At 34.0% G+C, this 17,238-nt stretch overlaps 1 protein-coding gene across 1 annotated transcript in view; it reads left to right on the top strand.

Annotated features, from left to right (window-relative positions):
* Positions 1–16,648, top strand: part of TINAG (tubulointerstitial nephritis antigen) — an 88,385-nt gene extending 71,737 nt beyond the window's left edge. Inside the window, exons 9-10 of the mRNA XM_011981326.1 lie at positions 7,365–7,410; positions 16,287–16,648. Coding sequence (XP_011836716.1) covers positions 7,365–7,410; positions 16,287–16,421 — 181 coding nt within the window. The 3' untranslated portion in view covers positions 16,422–16,648. The remainder of the gene's footprint in view (positions 1–7,364; positions 7,411–16,286) is intronic.
* Positions 16,649–17,238: the final 590 nt, after the last annotated feature.

Genomic DNA, 17,238 nt, shown 5'->3' with positions numbered 1-17,238 from the left:
TCAATTTTCTCCATACTTCTTTTCATAGGTCAAATTACATGTGATACTACACTTGTAATCTTCTTGCTTCCTGATACATCAGGATATAAGGAATATGGTAGGCATGGTATAGTGTTGTTTAGATAATTAACATTAGGTACACAGGATCATGTGTGATATTAATATTTTCATGCAAAAAATGCTATTTCATGAACCATCATCTGCTCCTCAATCTGTGATAAAATTTGTAGCTTCCTGGCAGAACATATCGATAAAAGTACCTGATCTTAGATATATTGAACCCTAGCTTGATTAACATTTGGCTCAAGTAGAAAATTAAGGGGTGGTAGGGAATGCCCACATTTCATTTTGCTTTCCCATGGAGTCTATTTTTATCCATCTTTGATGTAGCATTAATTAGCACTTTCTCATATTCAATACCACTTCATTTACTAAGCATGAGCTTTTCTTAAAAATGAAGTTCCTAAGCATCTCAGGTAGAACATTTATAAGAAAATAAAAGCCTGCATATCTTTGCCTTATTCTTCCTGCAGTTATCTTTCAAATCTTTGTGTAATGGGAACTAAGACTTTATCTGCAGTCTTACCTCTAAATCTTATATCCAGTGTAGTCATATCATTGTTATTGACTTGAAGCCCATCTAGTGGTTTCTTTATCCTGGTAGCCTATCTGACTTTCATTTCCTTAATAAGAAGGGTTGGAGTTCCATATCAGGTTATATGATATATTTGCTCCTTGTTTTGCTCCAAAATTTCCTGTCCAAGTATGGTGTCCTGCATAAAATGTCTTTACATGTCCACTGTTTTAAAACTGTTTTTTTTTTTTTTTTTTTTAATCTGTCTGGATCTATATTCACTACTACAGAGTTTGTCTGCTCAGAAAACATGAATTTGAATCCCTAGTATTAGTCTATTGGGTACATGCAGAGATCCCAGAAATAGCAAATCTTCCCAAATATTGCAACATTTTGGTCTGGGTCATTCTGCTACAGTGTAATATACCTACCATCATAATAAATAAAACTATTTTTTTTTTCTTCTAACTCCAGATTCTTACATGGTTGTGAGGCTGGCTTTAAGGAATCCAATCCCTAAGCAAATGTGTTCTTACCATGTGAATTAGGAAATAATTATTCTCATCACAGACGAATTCCTGTAGTGAAAGATTGTTTCAGAATTTCTTTTGGAAATTAGTTTTTCTTCGTTCTTAGGCTTATTGTTTGTCAGAAACACAGAAAACCCATTAATTTAAAGGTTTATGTGTAGAGCCATATCAGCAGAGAAAATCCAAAAGAAGGTGAAGCAATTCTGTAACCACTGTCTTAGGCAATGATAAACTAACCTGATAATCAGAAACACATCTCTGTATAATATGAAGTATTATACAAATGTGTAATTGTACAAGTACATTACTACTTGAGGTGTACAAATGTGTACCTCAAGTAGTGCACATTTGATGTACCTATTCATTCAACTTCGAAATGCTGTTGCTAACCTTGACTCTTTCTCATCCCTTTCTTTCCATATAAATTGGCCAACAAATCATCACTTTTACCTTCTAAGTAGCTCTCAAACTTGTTCCCTCTTATTCATTCTCTCTGCCAAGGTACTTCAATTCACTGGCTCAACAAATATCTATTTAGGGTCAACTATGTGAAAGTCATTGTCCTAGATGTTGAGGATAAAACTGTTTAAAGAAAAAACAACATTACTTTATGGGTCTCATATTCTTATTCAGAATTTCATTATTTCTTACTTGAACTGCAAAATTAATCTTTTGCTTAGAGCCTGCTCTCCCTGGAGACTATATCCTACGCTAACACCAGAGCTGGATCATGTCACATTCCATATTCAAATGGCTCTTTATCACCAACTTTGTAAATGCCAAGTCTGGTAACCACGAATACTCTTGGAGGCCTGAGCCACACCTGCCTAACTTCATTCCCCACCACTCTCATCCCTTTCCTTCAGTTACACTGGACCAAGTGCTGCTCTTGGAATAGGCAGAGGTGAAGTTTTCATGGTTCTATGACTGCACCTGCTGATTTTGCTGTAAATTCTACACTCCCGTGTCAAGAAGAAATTTCTACTCTACTCTGAAGAAAGTCATCTTTGCCTCTGGCACAGAGTTAATGTTTTCATCTGTTAACTTGTAGAAATTTTCAATATATGCTTCTTTTTTAAAGTGACACTTATATAATTCTATTTATTTATATTCTTGTTTTTCATTCCTCAATATCACTCCCATTAGATTGACAGTTTCTTGAAAGCAAAATATGTGTCTTTTTTGGGCTAACCAGTAATTTGTTGAAAAAAAGTAGAAATTAACAGCTGTAGTATATAGAAGAGATTCTGTGCTTACCTTAAAAGGGTTACTTATGGGAATATAAATATTGCTTTAATAAAGTTATATTTTCAACCCTCTCTTATTTACAACATCTAATCTGACTTCACTGGGTGTATGGGCCTCATTGGCAAAATCTTCCAAAACCAAGGAAAAGAAAAAAAAAATCATTTAAAGTCATACACAAATTATTCAATTATTCTGTTCCAATAATTTTACTATCTAGGCATAACTTAAAATAGAGTTTAGAGAAGTTTAGTGTTTAGCACACTTATCTAAAAAGAACAATATCCCTTTTAAAAGGAACATGCGTGGAAATATTAATAACCGTAGAAGTACAAGGTCTTAAATCACTATTTTATGGGTTTTAATACCTTACTCCGCAGGAACTTTATGGTCTTTCCATAAAGACTTTTCATATTATATATAAAAAAGTGGTGTTTCTGGAACTCATGAAAAGTGGGCATATAAAATCTGTCCTGAAGGAAGAGCTTAAATAATTATGTGCATTGAGTGAGAGATGGAAACCCAGTCTCAATGCAGGGAGACAGAAAGGCTCAGGCAGCACTCATGCATCCTTAGGGAACGTGGTAGATGGGCTAAGAGCTGCCCAGATTTTTTTTCAAAACCAGCGTATTCCCAGATATTACTAAATTTTGAGGGAAAAGGTATTAATGGGTCTTAACAAATAATTGAAACAATTTAATGAAGTAGAAACAATTCCAAAGAACCATATTAAGTAGATTTCCTTGAGGAAAAATAAAAACAAAAACAAAAACAAACAAACAAAAAAAACAAAGAGCCAGTATTAAGATCTCTCAAACTTGTGAACCCACTATACTCACAAAGGTATAGAAATAACCTCAGTAGGCCGGGCACAGTGGCTTACACCTGTAATCCCAGCACTTTGGGAGGCCAAGGCGGGAGGATCACTTGAGGTCAGGAGTTCAAGACCAGCCTGGCCAACATGGTGAAACTCCATCTCTACTAAAAATACCAAAATTAGCTGGGCGCAGTGGCAGTTGCCTGTAATCTCAGCTACTCGGGAAGCTGAGGTAGGAGAATCACTTGAACCTGGGAGGCAGAGGTTGCCGTGAGCTAATACCATGCCACTGCACTCCAGCCTGGGCAACAGAGTGAGACTGTGTCTCAAAAATAAATAAATAAATAAATAAATAACCTCAGTAAAGTAAGGTTCTGGTCTGTCTAAACAAATGTTTGTAAATAATCTTCAAATGAAGAGGTAAATGTAAAAGGAAATAGAGTACATATAGTTATATTTAGAGCAAATATGAATATAATGAAGATCCTCATATCCTCAGAGACAGCCACTGACTTACAAGAGAACATTTGTGAAAATATATGCATATTTCTAGAATTTTCAACCTGTTGGTATAATAGCAAGCAAAGGAATAGTACCACAATTTAGGAACATACATATATTAGGAAAAAAATGTCCTCGAGAAGATGGGAACTCTTTCCTGTAAGTGAATAAAATGAGTAGCCTTCTTGTTTTGCACTAGTTAACCTTTATTTTAGTTTAAATAAATGTTTTAAGCATAGGAATTTGCTATAATATCATTGGGGAACAACCCACAAACCTTTTTTTTTTTTTTTTTACAAGATCCCATTATTATCACTCTATGAAATATGTGATTACCATCTTAGAAACTGTTTAGAGAAGATAGAGGAGAGAAGAGATAGCTGAAGGTTGCAGTGCAAATGGTAAATCCTGTGATGAATGGACTTTGCTCATCATTTGACACAGAGGCTGTAACATAGGTGAACTAACTGCACAATAGCTTCTGTGGTGGTATTTTCCATGTGTAATATTTTCTTTTCATTTGAATTTTTCATAAAGGTTAACACCTTTTGTTAATTTTTTTATACCAGCACCTTAGTCTCTGAAACTATTAGACTCGGTTGCCTTACTTTCCTTTTCCTCTGTCACCTCTAGTCAATGACTTGGATAATTGGTTTGGCTGCCCATTTTGAGAAAGCATATAACAATCTGAACGCTACTATTCTCTCTGGGTTTAGAATGACTGGTGTTTTAAATGAGCATCTTAAAATTATATATAATAAACACGTTTCTTGAAAAGAAAGTTAGAGCAACTCTAAAGAGCTGGAAGATTTGCAAGGATTGTTGTTGTCTTTTACATCAGTGAAATTATTGTTTGGAAAATTGTAACGAAATATATAGAAACATAATGAAAAATAATGGCAGTTGAACAAAAGTAAAAGTAATAGTTCGTACTTCTTGAAAGTTTCCATATTAAGGGATTTTATTTCACTTTTCATTTATTCAGTAATACTGAAATAATAAAAAGTATACACTACATTCTGAAGTTCCTCTTCTCCTTTGTATGACTTTTCTATTTCTTCTTCTTCCCATGCACCATCCTCAATGCACTGAGCTCAAGAAGTCTGAAAGATCTTATAAAGTAGGAAGGAAACTTTTATCACTTTGCTTTATCCTCTTTTTAAGTATTCTTAAAATGTTTTATAGAATATACAAACTTTTTATAAAATAGCTCTTTGAGGTTTTAATGACAAGCCTGACTTGCCCCTTTCCCATCTCCAACCTCAGCTGAGTCCAGTGTAGTAGTTGAGCTTGGATAGACCCAAGGGAGAGAGAACAAATTATACTCAATTGCTACTTGTCTGTTTTGTTCAGGGCTTCGTTACTAAGTCCACCTTATCATGCCTGAATCCTTCCTTCTTGATTGGGAATTCTTTCGTAGGAGGCTCCACGGTGGCTTAAGCAGGACTGTCTCTACCTTCTCACCATACCTGGTGGGATCTCAGATATTGGGTCCCTCCTGTGCCTCTAATCTTAGAGTTAAATGATCCCTTAGATTCTTCTGATTTAGTCTTGGATTTCGTATTTTGCATGAATAGCTAACATAAATGATAACCAGACCACCCACAAGGAAGTTTGATTGAGTGGTAAAGTCTTTCTGAAATTGTTATGACAGCTTTTATAAATGGGTAGAAAATGAGTGCTTGAAGATATCAGATGTGATCTACTACTTGAAGAAGGTAATGGACTTTGAATATTTTGGGGCACTTAGGAATGGTAAAGTTTTTTCAGGGGTGATGGCTGTTTAAAAAAAGTTACAAGAACATAAATGCAATTATAAAACTGGAAAATGTCTTTGGAAATTGAACCAGTTTCAACTTACATAGTTAACCACCCAGAATATTTGGAGCACTGTACCCTTGTATGCAGCAGAGAATAAAATGAGATGGCAGTCAGTGCAAATACCACTCCTAGTCTCTATCAGGAACAGGAGAAAGCAAAATTATTCTTTAGTGTTTTTGCACACCCCAAATCACTTTTTCTTCCCTCACCCTCATGCCAAAGGATCCAAATACATTATATGATTATATGATTTGCGTGTGTGTGTGTGTGTGTGTGTGACAAGAGCCCTACCATAAACTTGTCATCTTTAGGCAATACCTCCATGCTGTGATGCCATCATTCTATCCTGTACCCTATTAAAAATAGCCTTCTGCAAACTGACCATGTTGGAAATTTGTATCTCTCCTAGGTATGTTTGTTTTGTAATGGTAGACCATAGTTTAGCTTAAAGGAACCCTGCTGTTGGAAGTTTGAATATTAGGTTTAGGTTAATGGGGTAATATGTAGGCAGAATTAATTATGCGCTCATAATTCACCAAATTACATGAAAGTAAGTACACACTGCAAATGGGGCCTACATGTCTGTAAAAGAAAATCAATATAATGTATTAGGAAGAATGTGAGACTTGGAGTCTTGGCTCAACAATTCCCAGTGTATGATATTGGACAAGTCTCCATTATCTCGGTAAATAAAACAGGTTAATAATACCTACTTCTCTGGATTAATCATGAAGAAAAATGAAATCATGTAGATTTAGGTCTTTTATGAGCTGTTAAGTGCTATATTCAGAATGGACCAGTAGTGGGAATATAAGCTTCTGTATTCATACACACATGTGTTTACAAAAATTCTACGTTAGGCACAAAGCCACTTTATAAAATAATATGTATATATAAATATTTTTACATAAACTCCATCTTCTACAAAAGTGTCTATGTTTCCATTATGGTTTATAACAGTAGTCCTAGAAATGTTTAGTTTATGCCATTTAAGGTAGAGTGGTAGAATTGTTTGGTAGAGTTTCAAGGGACTAGACATAAAGAGGACAAGTATTTTTATCACTTTATGACTTTTAATTTCTTCTGTAATATGGTTGTACCTTCTTTTTTATTTTTTAAATTTAATCTTAATTTTTCTTTTTTTATTACTATAAGTACTGGGGTACATGTGCAGAACGTGCAGGTTTGTTACATAGGTATATACATGCCACGGTGCTTTGCTGCACCCATCAATCAGTTATCTACATTAGGTATTTCTCCTAATGATATCCCTCCCCTAGCCCCCAACCCTGAACAGACCCTGATGTGTGATGGTCCCTTCCCTGTGTCCATGTGTTCTCGTTGTTCAATTCTCACTTATGACTGAGAACATGTAGTGTTTGGTTTTCTGTTCCTGTGTTAGTTTGCTGAGAATGATGGTTTCCAGCTTCATCCATGTCCCTGCAAAGGACATGAACTCATCTTTTTTTATGGCTGCATAGTATTCTATTGTGTATATGTGTCACATTTTCTTTATCCAGTCTATCATTGATGGGCATTTGAGTTAATTCCAAGTCTTTGAGGATAAGTATTTTTTAAGTTATTTAAAAAATTTTGTACCCCAGTTGCTTTAGTCTTTCTCTCCTGTGATCAAAGAGATTGATTTCAAGCCATTTATATATAGATGAGTCTGTTCTGTGCACATAAATAATGTTATGGTAAAGAAGAAAACTATACAAGCACATTTCTGTAGGGCAATAGTGATATTTCCATTGTGAAACAGGATGGGACAGAGAGAAAACACAAAAGATGTAGGAATGACAATAATCTGCATTCTCTCAAGAAGCAAACCAAACCTTTTAACCATACCAATCTTTATTATTGTTATTAATTGTAGATGGGGCACACTGAGAGGAGCACAAGGGAGGAAAGAAAAATTTTGGGTATGTATCTCTTTCCAGTTGAATTCTTGCTCTGAAGTGAATATGTTTGAATCTTCTGTTCCTCTGCCTGCTTTGTATTATTTAGTCACATCCTCAGTTGTGTAATATTGTTGATAACATCAGTGTTTTCACCAGCACAAAACTCATTATAAACATTTATATTGTATTTATAGTTTTCCTCAACTCCTAGTATTTCAAATTGTAAAAGAAAAATCAGTGTTTATTTTTCTTCAAGTTGAGAATCAACAGGGTAACTTTTTGTTCTATTATCTTCTATATTAAACTTAAAGTATTGATTAAACTTCCCTCATATATATTTATATGGCAAGGAACTTGATGCTTTTGTTATGTTAGTATATATATCCTATAGGTTAAGGCTTTTTTTTTTCTTTTTGCCAATTATAACATACACATGTGTCTTTACTCAGAAAGAACCAATATCCAGTCTCAAAATAACAGAAAGTTTCAGGCAAGAAACTATTTGAAGAAGATTGGAACATATTATATCAAATATTCGGTTTATTACAACAAGTTGGTCAATTGTCCAAAGTCCTAATATTATGTACCTTTTTATATAGATAGAATAAAGTCTAGATGGTAATACTTACCATGGAATTTAAATTTAAATGTACACACTAGAGGGTATATTTTGGCTTAAAAAACACTAGGTGCTAGAACTTGTACTCATCAGAATGACTCTTGGTATATTTCTTCATAAGGCACTCACAGAATTCAATCACCCAATTGTGTGTTCATACCTTATATTTGTGTTGTTGATATATGGAGGTATTATGCTTTTAAGTAGAAGGGTTCTTCTTTATAGTTAAACTGAGCTTTTAAAAATTAATTTTTCTCATTAAAATAAAATAATGAGTAGCCAACAATCAACATTAATGTCCAATAGTTAAAATAAATAAGTTATATACTAGGATATGTTATTTGAATACCTATTATTAAGTTGCTGCATAGGATTTTTATTAAATAAATTTGAACAGTTATTTAATCTCATAACAATGTAATATTTAGAGACAAAACCAAGTTCTTTGATTAATGTATTTAACTCACAACAGTTCTTAGCATATAGCACTTGATGGCCATTTGCTGAGTGAATATGAATGAATGTGCAGAGGAAAACATTTTATGACCCTTTCATCCTCAACCTGATCATTCCCACCCTAGAGCCATACCTCTAGGTAGTGTACATGTGTACACACACACACACTCACTAAGTATGATTATGTACTCACTCATTTTCATATATTTAACACACACATGCACACTATCCCTTTTAAGTACATTGTTGTACTTACTGTCAATTCTGAATTTACTACTTATCAAACATCTTCAAAGAAAATTTTATTTCATGGGGCTAGGGGTAAGATTTCTTTCTGCTATGATTTGTTTGATAAACTGTTGAATGTGAGCAGTAGAAATACAATAATCAGACTAAAATTTATAATATTTTGCACATTAATTGAAGCTTTTTCTCTACTAAACTGTGTTCTCCTCATGAGTCAGGATCATATTTGACTTATTTACCAATGTATGTCAAGGGTAAAATATTGTGATTGGTACATAGTAAGAATATAAACAATACTCATTGAATGAGCAAATGAATAACTTTATGCATTCAGGAAAAACTAATCAAGTAATTAAATAATTTTATTTTTTATAAAACATACTAATGGTTTAATTAAAATATGAAATATTTAAGTACTGTTGTACCGTTTTGTAAAGAATTGTGAAAGGTCTGAGATATTATCCCACAGATATAGATGATATAGATATAGTTATAGATATAGACGTAGCTAGAGATATAACACCTGGGTCAGAAGTAAAGAGTTCTTAACAGATACTCATAACTAGATCGACAACCAGAGTAATAGAGCAGCATGCATCCCCCACACCTTAGTCCTACAGTGATGTGATAAGAGTCAATAAAATTTGTCTACACAGGTAGCAGTTTATATCTCATAAATGAGGGACAAGGAACAATAGATTTTCTCCATTTGTTTACAGGAGAGAGACAAGCAGATTCCTCCTTTCCCAACAGGAAGGAAAAATCTTTCATTCCATTATGATGAGTTGAAGAGGATCCTATGTTCTCACTATAAACTTTAGGAACATAAACATATCTTTCCAAGGGCCAGATAAACAGCAGATAAAGTCTCCAGATGATGGGCTGCATATCTTTTGAGATGTAAATACCGAAGGAGATAACATCCCCATACTTCTGACACCTTAGAACTTACTTTAGGACCTTGTCTCTGCTCTCTTTGAACCTCTAGAAGAGATAAGAGAAGTTTTGTTATCCCTTCAGATCAGATCATTAAACTAAATGAATGGCTACATATATAATTCTCAAGGTATGAGAAGAGTAGAATATTTTTAGGAGAAGTGAAAGAAAACATTCCCTATCTTTATATTATATACAATGTTTTGTGGGTCAGGGAAGCAGAAACTTTATTCAAGAGCACTGAGAAATCTAGGAAAGTTTTATTTCTTCACAATTATATATGGATGTTTCAAAGTATTTACAAATAGTCCTATGACATAAATCTATTTTTATAATAAAAATATTGGATGTCTTTCACTACTAAGTAAAATATAATACATAGCAGCAAGCCACAGATTCTACTATATAAGTAGAAAATATCAAGATTTTTCCAAAATTTTGTTTTTTAAAAAATGAGAGTGCTAAATCTGGAGAAAATTTTTTGGCTTAGGAGTGTTTGGTAGGTTTGGGCATAAAGTGAGGACTGGGTTTGTAATAGGCATGCTATGATTTGTTTGAGTTAAATGAGACAAGTGAAGCACAAAGATGTGACCAGCAACCAAGGGAAAAATATTATCAATAGAAGCAATAGATGATACTTTAGATGCAGGCTTTAAAATAACCATTATTTTAAAAAATTAAGAAAAATCTAGATGGAGAATTTCAATCTATAATTAGTTCAACCATTGTGAAAGAGTGTGGCAATTCCTCAAGAATCTAGAACCAGAAATAACATTTGACCCAGCAATCTCATTACTGGGTATACACCCAAAGGATTATAAATCATTTCACTATAAAGACACATGCACACACAGGTTTATTGCAGCACTGTCCACAATAGCGAACACTTGGAACCAATCCATATGCTCATCAATGATAGAATGGATAAAGAAAATGTGGCACATATGTACTATAGAATACTATGCAGCCATGAAAAAAAATGAGTTTATGTACTTGGCAGGGACATGAATGAAGGTGGAAACCATCATTCTCAGCAAACTAACACAGGAACAGAAAAACAAACACTGCATGTTCTCACTCATAAGTGAGAGTTGAACAATGAGAACACATGGACACATGGAGGGGAACATCACACACTGAGGCCTGTTCGGAGTTGGGGGACTAGGAGAGAGATAGCATTAGGAGAAATACCTAATGTAGATGACGGTTGATGGGTGCAGCCAACCACCGTGGCACGTGTATACCTATGTAACAAACTTGTACGTTCTGCACATGTATCCCAGAACTGAAATTATAATAAAAAATGAGTTCCTGAATTCATGAATGCAAACATGGCAAGAAAATCACACTCAAACATTTCATGATCAAACAGTTGAAGATAAAAAAACCATAAATTTAAAAACAGGCACTATTTAAAATGACACATTACTCTCAAAAAAAGCAGCACTGACTGACAGCTGGCATTTCAACAACAACAATATAAAAGGAAAGTAGAAGACTACAAAATGACATTGTTAAAGTGCTGGATAAAATAATAATATTGATAATGATGATGAAGATAACATGCCAACGTGGAATTTTATGCATGATGACACTTTTCTTCAAAATAAATACAAAATTAAGACATTTTTAGACAAACAGAAGCTCAACACAGTTCCAAAAAAACATACACCAAAAGTTACAGAAAAAAAGTAGGCAAATATTTAAACATGTCTCAGTATCTCATAGAAATAGCAGCTAAAAATAAGTAACGGTATGAAAGATTGAAAAAAACTATTAGCCAGCTTTATGTCATTGAAATTCATAGATTATTACATATAAATATTGATGAATATACATTCTCTTTAAGTACACATGAAATTATTTGCCAATATTGACCACATTCTGGTCCATAGCACACATTCAATAAATTTAAATAATTGAAATTGTACAGAATATACTACGATGAAACTTTTGTTACTAGGTAAAGTGGTACCGAATGTAATAGTAAATGCATGCATTGAAAAAGAAGAAAGGTTGAAATTGATGCACGTATTTTTTAAAATGTTGAAAAGAATAATTCAATAAGCTGAAAAATTTAAACTAAAGATAAAATGAAAGAAATAATAAACAGAAGAGCAAAAAAAAAAGTAAAAGAAAACAGACATATTATAATATATGAAAATCAACAAAACAAAGAGTTGATTCTTTGCAAAGAAAGATTAAATGTCTAGGAAGACCGAAAAAGAAACGAGGAGAGACAAATTACCATGGAAATGAAAAAAGAGAACGTTGCTGAAGATTCAATAGATATTACGTAGGTAATAAGAGGATATTATTAAAAAGTTATACCAATATAATTGAAAATATAGATGAAATTGATAAATTTATCAGAAAACAAAACTTATCAAAAACTCACACAGTATGAAAATATCCTAAACAGTTATGGAGCAATTTGAAAAATAATTGAACCTATTTAAATTATTCTCACAGAGGAACTCAGGCTCAAAAGGCTTCACTGGTGAATTTTTCCAAACATTTAAGGAATAAATGAAACGAATTTTACAACAAATCCTTTCAGGGAATAGGAAATAAGGAACAGTTACTTCCAAACTCATTTTTTGAAGCGGTAACACCAATACCAAAACTTGTTTAAGACGAGACAAAAAAGAAAAATTATAGGCTAATATCTCTCATGAGCATAAAATTCCAAACAAAATATTACAATTAAGAAATATATAAAAGGGATAACACTCCATAAGTGAAACTTACGTTAGGAATGCAAGGTTGGTTTCAAGTACTAAAATCAATCAATATAGTTCATCAAATTATGAGAGTTAAGGAGAAAAAAACACATGAATATCTTTTTTTTTTTTTTTTAGACGGAGCTCCCTCTGTTGCCCAGGCTGGAGTGCAGTGGCGTGATATCGGCTTACTGCATCCTCTGCCTCCCGGGTTCAAGCAGTTCTCCCTACCTCAGCCTCCCGAGTGGCTGGGAATACAGACACCTGCCACCACACCTGGCTAATTTTTGTATTTTTGGTAGAGACTGGTTTCACCACGTTGTCCAGGCTGGTCTTAAACTCCTGACTTCCGGTGATCCACCCACCTCTGCCTCCCAAAGTGCTGGGATTACAGACTTGAGCCACCGAACCCGGCTTGAATATCTTAATTGGTGCAGAAAATACATTGATAAAATTCAGCACTTAACTGTTCTATTAATGTGTAACAAACTATCACAGATTTAGCAGATTGAAACAACATACATTTATTATCGCAGTGTTTCTGTGGGTCAGAAATCTAGCGAACCCAGCTGGATCCTCTGCTCATGATCTCACAAGGATGCCATCAAAGTGTTGTCTGAGTTGTGTTCCTTTCTGGAGCTTACGACCCTCTTCTAGGCTCACGTGGTTGTTGGTAGACTTGTTTTTTTGGTTGTAGGTCCAAGTCCCCGTTTTCTTGCTGACCGAGGATATTCTCAGATCTTAGATGATGCCTGAAATTCCATCCATGTGGCTCCCTCACACAGAGTTTTACAGATCCTCTCTCAACAGAGTACCTTACATCTTCAAGACCATTAGGGAAAACAAAATTTCTGACTTCTAAATCTGCTTTTAAGGGGCTCCGTGAGCCATATTTGGTTCAGGAGCCATGGTTTACCAATGCATAGGTCACAGAAACTTTATATACATATGAAAAAAAAAAAAACAAAACCCTAGATCCCTTTGTTACTAAATACAGACAAAAACAATTTGAGATGGAGCAGAGACCTAAATGTCATTGCAAAATAATACAGTTTCTCAAAGAAAACATAGACAAATACGTTTTGTGATATCTATTAGAAAACACTTTCTTAAATCGGGCACAAAGTCAACTTTTTAAGAATAAATTATCAGACTACATTAAAATAAGAACAACTATTTAAAAGACAGTATTATAAGAAAAATAAAAATGTATCTATAACTATGTATCTGGAAAGGTATCTGACAAGTCCTCACATATATAATACATAGACATTCTTACAAATATATAGGAAGACCAAGGTAACTCAATAAAACAAAACTCTTAAACAGAAACTTCAGAAAAAGGGGATATCCAAATGGCCTGAACAGCCATGTGAAAAGGTGGTCAACGTTACTAATTATCAAGGAAATGCAAATTAAGACCACAATGAAATATCACTTCATATACACTAAGTGAGCTAAAATTAAAAGGATTGATAATATCCAGCATAGATGAGGATTTGGAATAAATAGAATCTTACACTACTGATACATGTGTAAATGGAGCAGCTACTTATGTTCATCATGTTTATCACCAGGAGAGTGAATAAACTGTGATATAATCACACAATGAAAATAAACAGTAATAAGATGAATTAATTTCTTACATATGCCAAACATAGATGAATCCCAGAAACATTATTTTGAGCTAAAAAAAAAGTCAACCTCAATATATTTTGCATTATTCCATTGTTGTAAAGATCAGTTATAGGAAAAGCTGATGGGGAGGGGAGGGTGGATGGATGTTGACAGGAAGGCAACATGGTGGACCTTCTGGGGTGCTATAAATGGTTAATATCTTAATCTAAGTGGAGACTATATGAACATAAACTTCATCAACACATGTATAAATTTACTAAATTGTATACTTAAGATTAATACACTTTACACATGTGACTGTATCATGTATGTCAATACAAAAGATAAAAAGTTAAATCTTTAGAAATTTTCTCCCCTGCATTGCAATCATTTCCTTTATAATGAAATACAAACAAATGTAAGCATTTGGAAGAAACAAACAAAATAAATGCTGAGATAGAAGAAATGAGAGTAGGAAGATGCAAACCTATGGTTGGCTGTCATTAGCACATAAATTCATATTTGCTTATACAATCTTTATATACCTTTCCTGTATTTACCAAGAATGTAATTATGAAATTTTGGATAGTAATAATCTTCAGATATTCCAATGAGAATGGGTACGGTGTTATATATCATATTTGCAAGAATTTGCAAATATTACTATTCCTAGCCATTTGTTAGGTTGTGACTAATTTTATTTGATATATAGATATAGATACATGAACTGACTAAAAAATATGAAAATTGGCATTTAGTGTATTTCACTGGTGCTAGAACTCTCACGCATATTGATGCTGTTTCCGTCTCAGCTATTCAAAGTCCATTTCATCTTTGAAATAATAAATTGAATTTATAATTTTAGACATAGTTTTGAGAGTGCTCCTTTAAACTGTCAGGGTTGATTAAGGAGGCAAAGAGCCAAATCTTAAAAAGAAATGCTGATAAAAATTGACTATTTCTTAAGGTTGATGTCATGACAATTTCTGATGCTGAGTCAATCTGCCCCTCTCTTACATTGTAGAAAACAGTGAAAGCTCAATTTGACACCTTATGCCTTGAGAATATTTTCTTAGTCCCAGTGTAAGGTAAATGGGAAGTGAATGTGAGAGCTGTTGAGATGAAGCCGCTAATTTACTGGGCTTTTCTGCTGCATTTAGTTGTGGAACTAACTCCCTTCTGTGTGTCCTTTGGCCTTCATGATATTTTCCATGTACTCCATTGATATTTTAGCTCCATCACACACTTATTCATTCAAGCTTTTAAACCAGGAGTCATTTTGGACTTACTCCAACCATCCAACCATTCTGCATTTTAGAAAGAGGAATTTAAAAACAAATCTAATTCCTGTTGATTTTACTTTCTGAAGATTTCTCAAGTATTTTATTTTCCCTTATCCAGTTGGATTATTACAGGAGTCTACTAGCTAGTCACTCTGCCTCTTGTCTCTACCCTCCTAAATCTATCCACTTCATATCATATAGGATAATCTAATCACAGCATGAATTTGCCCACCTTTCTTTCCTGCTGGAATCAACTCAATGGCTTGTCATCATCTGTCCTATTATTGTCTCATTATGGATGTTCTTTCCTCCCCTTCCAGCCTCATAACCTACCATTCTGCTTCTGTCTCATGATCTAATTATAACAATTTTATTGCTTCATTTCACTACTTCATGCTATTTCATGCTTTGGTGTTTATGATTTTACTGTTTCCCTTTACTTGAATCTCCCTTCCTCCTTTTATATCTGGTGAATTTATTTTCAGGCTTTAATATGCATCCCATGTGACACTGCTTCAACAATGTCTTCCCTGAACCATCCAAGTAAATGAGATGCCCTTTGTCTGACCTCAAAAATACCCTGTACCTATTTCCATCTTAGCACTTGCCTTATGTTGGTCATTCTTTATTAGATTAGAAACTTTCTGAACATAAGTTAATGTGTTATTTATCTTTGGTCTTCCAGCACCTAGCACAGGCTGTTGTTCACATAGTAGACACTCTATAACTGCAGCTTGCATGACATCTTCTGATGTGGCATTTCAAAAGCTCATGCATATGTTACCTTAGTACTCTGGGAAACTCAGAAGAGTCATATCAATTCTGGCTATTGCCAACATGCCTGCATATTAGTGTAACTGACACATAATACAACCATTATTTAAAAGTAGGTAGGTTCTTGATAATTATAGTCTATGATAAATCAAAGACATTTAAAGGTACAAATGGGTTTCCAATGGCTTTTTTTTTTTAATACCTAAGTATGTTTCTCAACTTTTTTTGTTTGCTTTTCTGCAGATTGCTGCCAATTCCTGGGGAAAGTCATGGGGAGAGAATGGCTATTTCAGAATTCTTCGAGGAGTAAATGAGTCTGACATTGAAAAGTTGATTATCGCAGCTTGGGGCCAACTGACAAGTTCCGATGAACCATAACGTATCATTAAATTTCCATAAGGCCATGCCTTTAAGTAACCCCCTAAATTGAAGTTTAGCAATATGACATTCTTGGTGACAATGGAATCTTTGTCTCTTCACCGTGTTAAGATAATCTATCTATTTTCTTATATTCCCCCCTGGTCTATGCTTCTGCTTCCTTCATATTACTGAGCATAAAAAACACCAATAAAGGACAGCAGAGTGCCTAAGTGCCTTTAAAGTTCCCAGGTTGCCTCATTTTTCTGTCATGATGGTGTCCCTTTTGCCTTTAATTGTTCACAAACAGTGTGATGGCATCTGCCTTAACAGTTTTTAGCACTCATTTGTAGAAATGGTGTGGTTTCTCTCTTTGATCAATGAGGATCTTAGACAACAAAAAGCAAATTAGAATTTCAGCAATTTGCCATCTTTATAACTTTCTTTTCATCCAAATAACACTTTCTTAGTTCAAGCCTTGCTTATGTTTTGCTTAAGCAGTGGAAATAGATTATAAGTTGTTTATCTCAATAACTTAACATTTTGTTTCCTCTCATTTGCCTAAACCTACCTTGTAATGTATTCACAAAATGAAAAGCAACTCTCCACAGGAAATAACTACTCTCTGCTGTACTCTGCAATGGCCTGTGAGGTGGAGATGTTAAGCAATGGAAAAGCTTGGAGGCTAACAATAGAAGTACAGTTCTGACATACACACAGCCCTGTTTTTGGAAGCTGGAATATTTTATGTAAAGTCTATTAATATCAGCTGCAAAACAGTATTTGGAAAGATAACAAAAGATTTACCACCTCAAAACAGCAACATGATGCCATGATT

This window comes from Mandrillus leucophaeus, unplaced genomic scaffold (genome assembly GCF_000951045.1).
Source record: "Mandrillus leucophaeus isolate KB7577 unplaced genomic scaffold, Mleu.le_1.0 Scaffold223, whole genome shotgun sequence".
Classification (NCBI taxonomy): domain Eukaryota; kingdom Metazoa; phylum Chordata; class Mammalia; order Primates; family Cercopithecidae; genus Mandrillus; species Mandrillus leucophaeus.
This window is presented reverse-complemented; position numbering and strand designations above follow the sequence as displayed.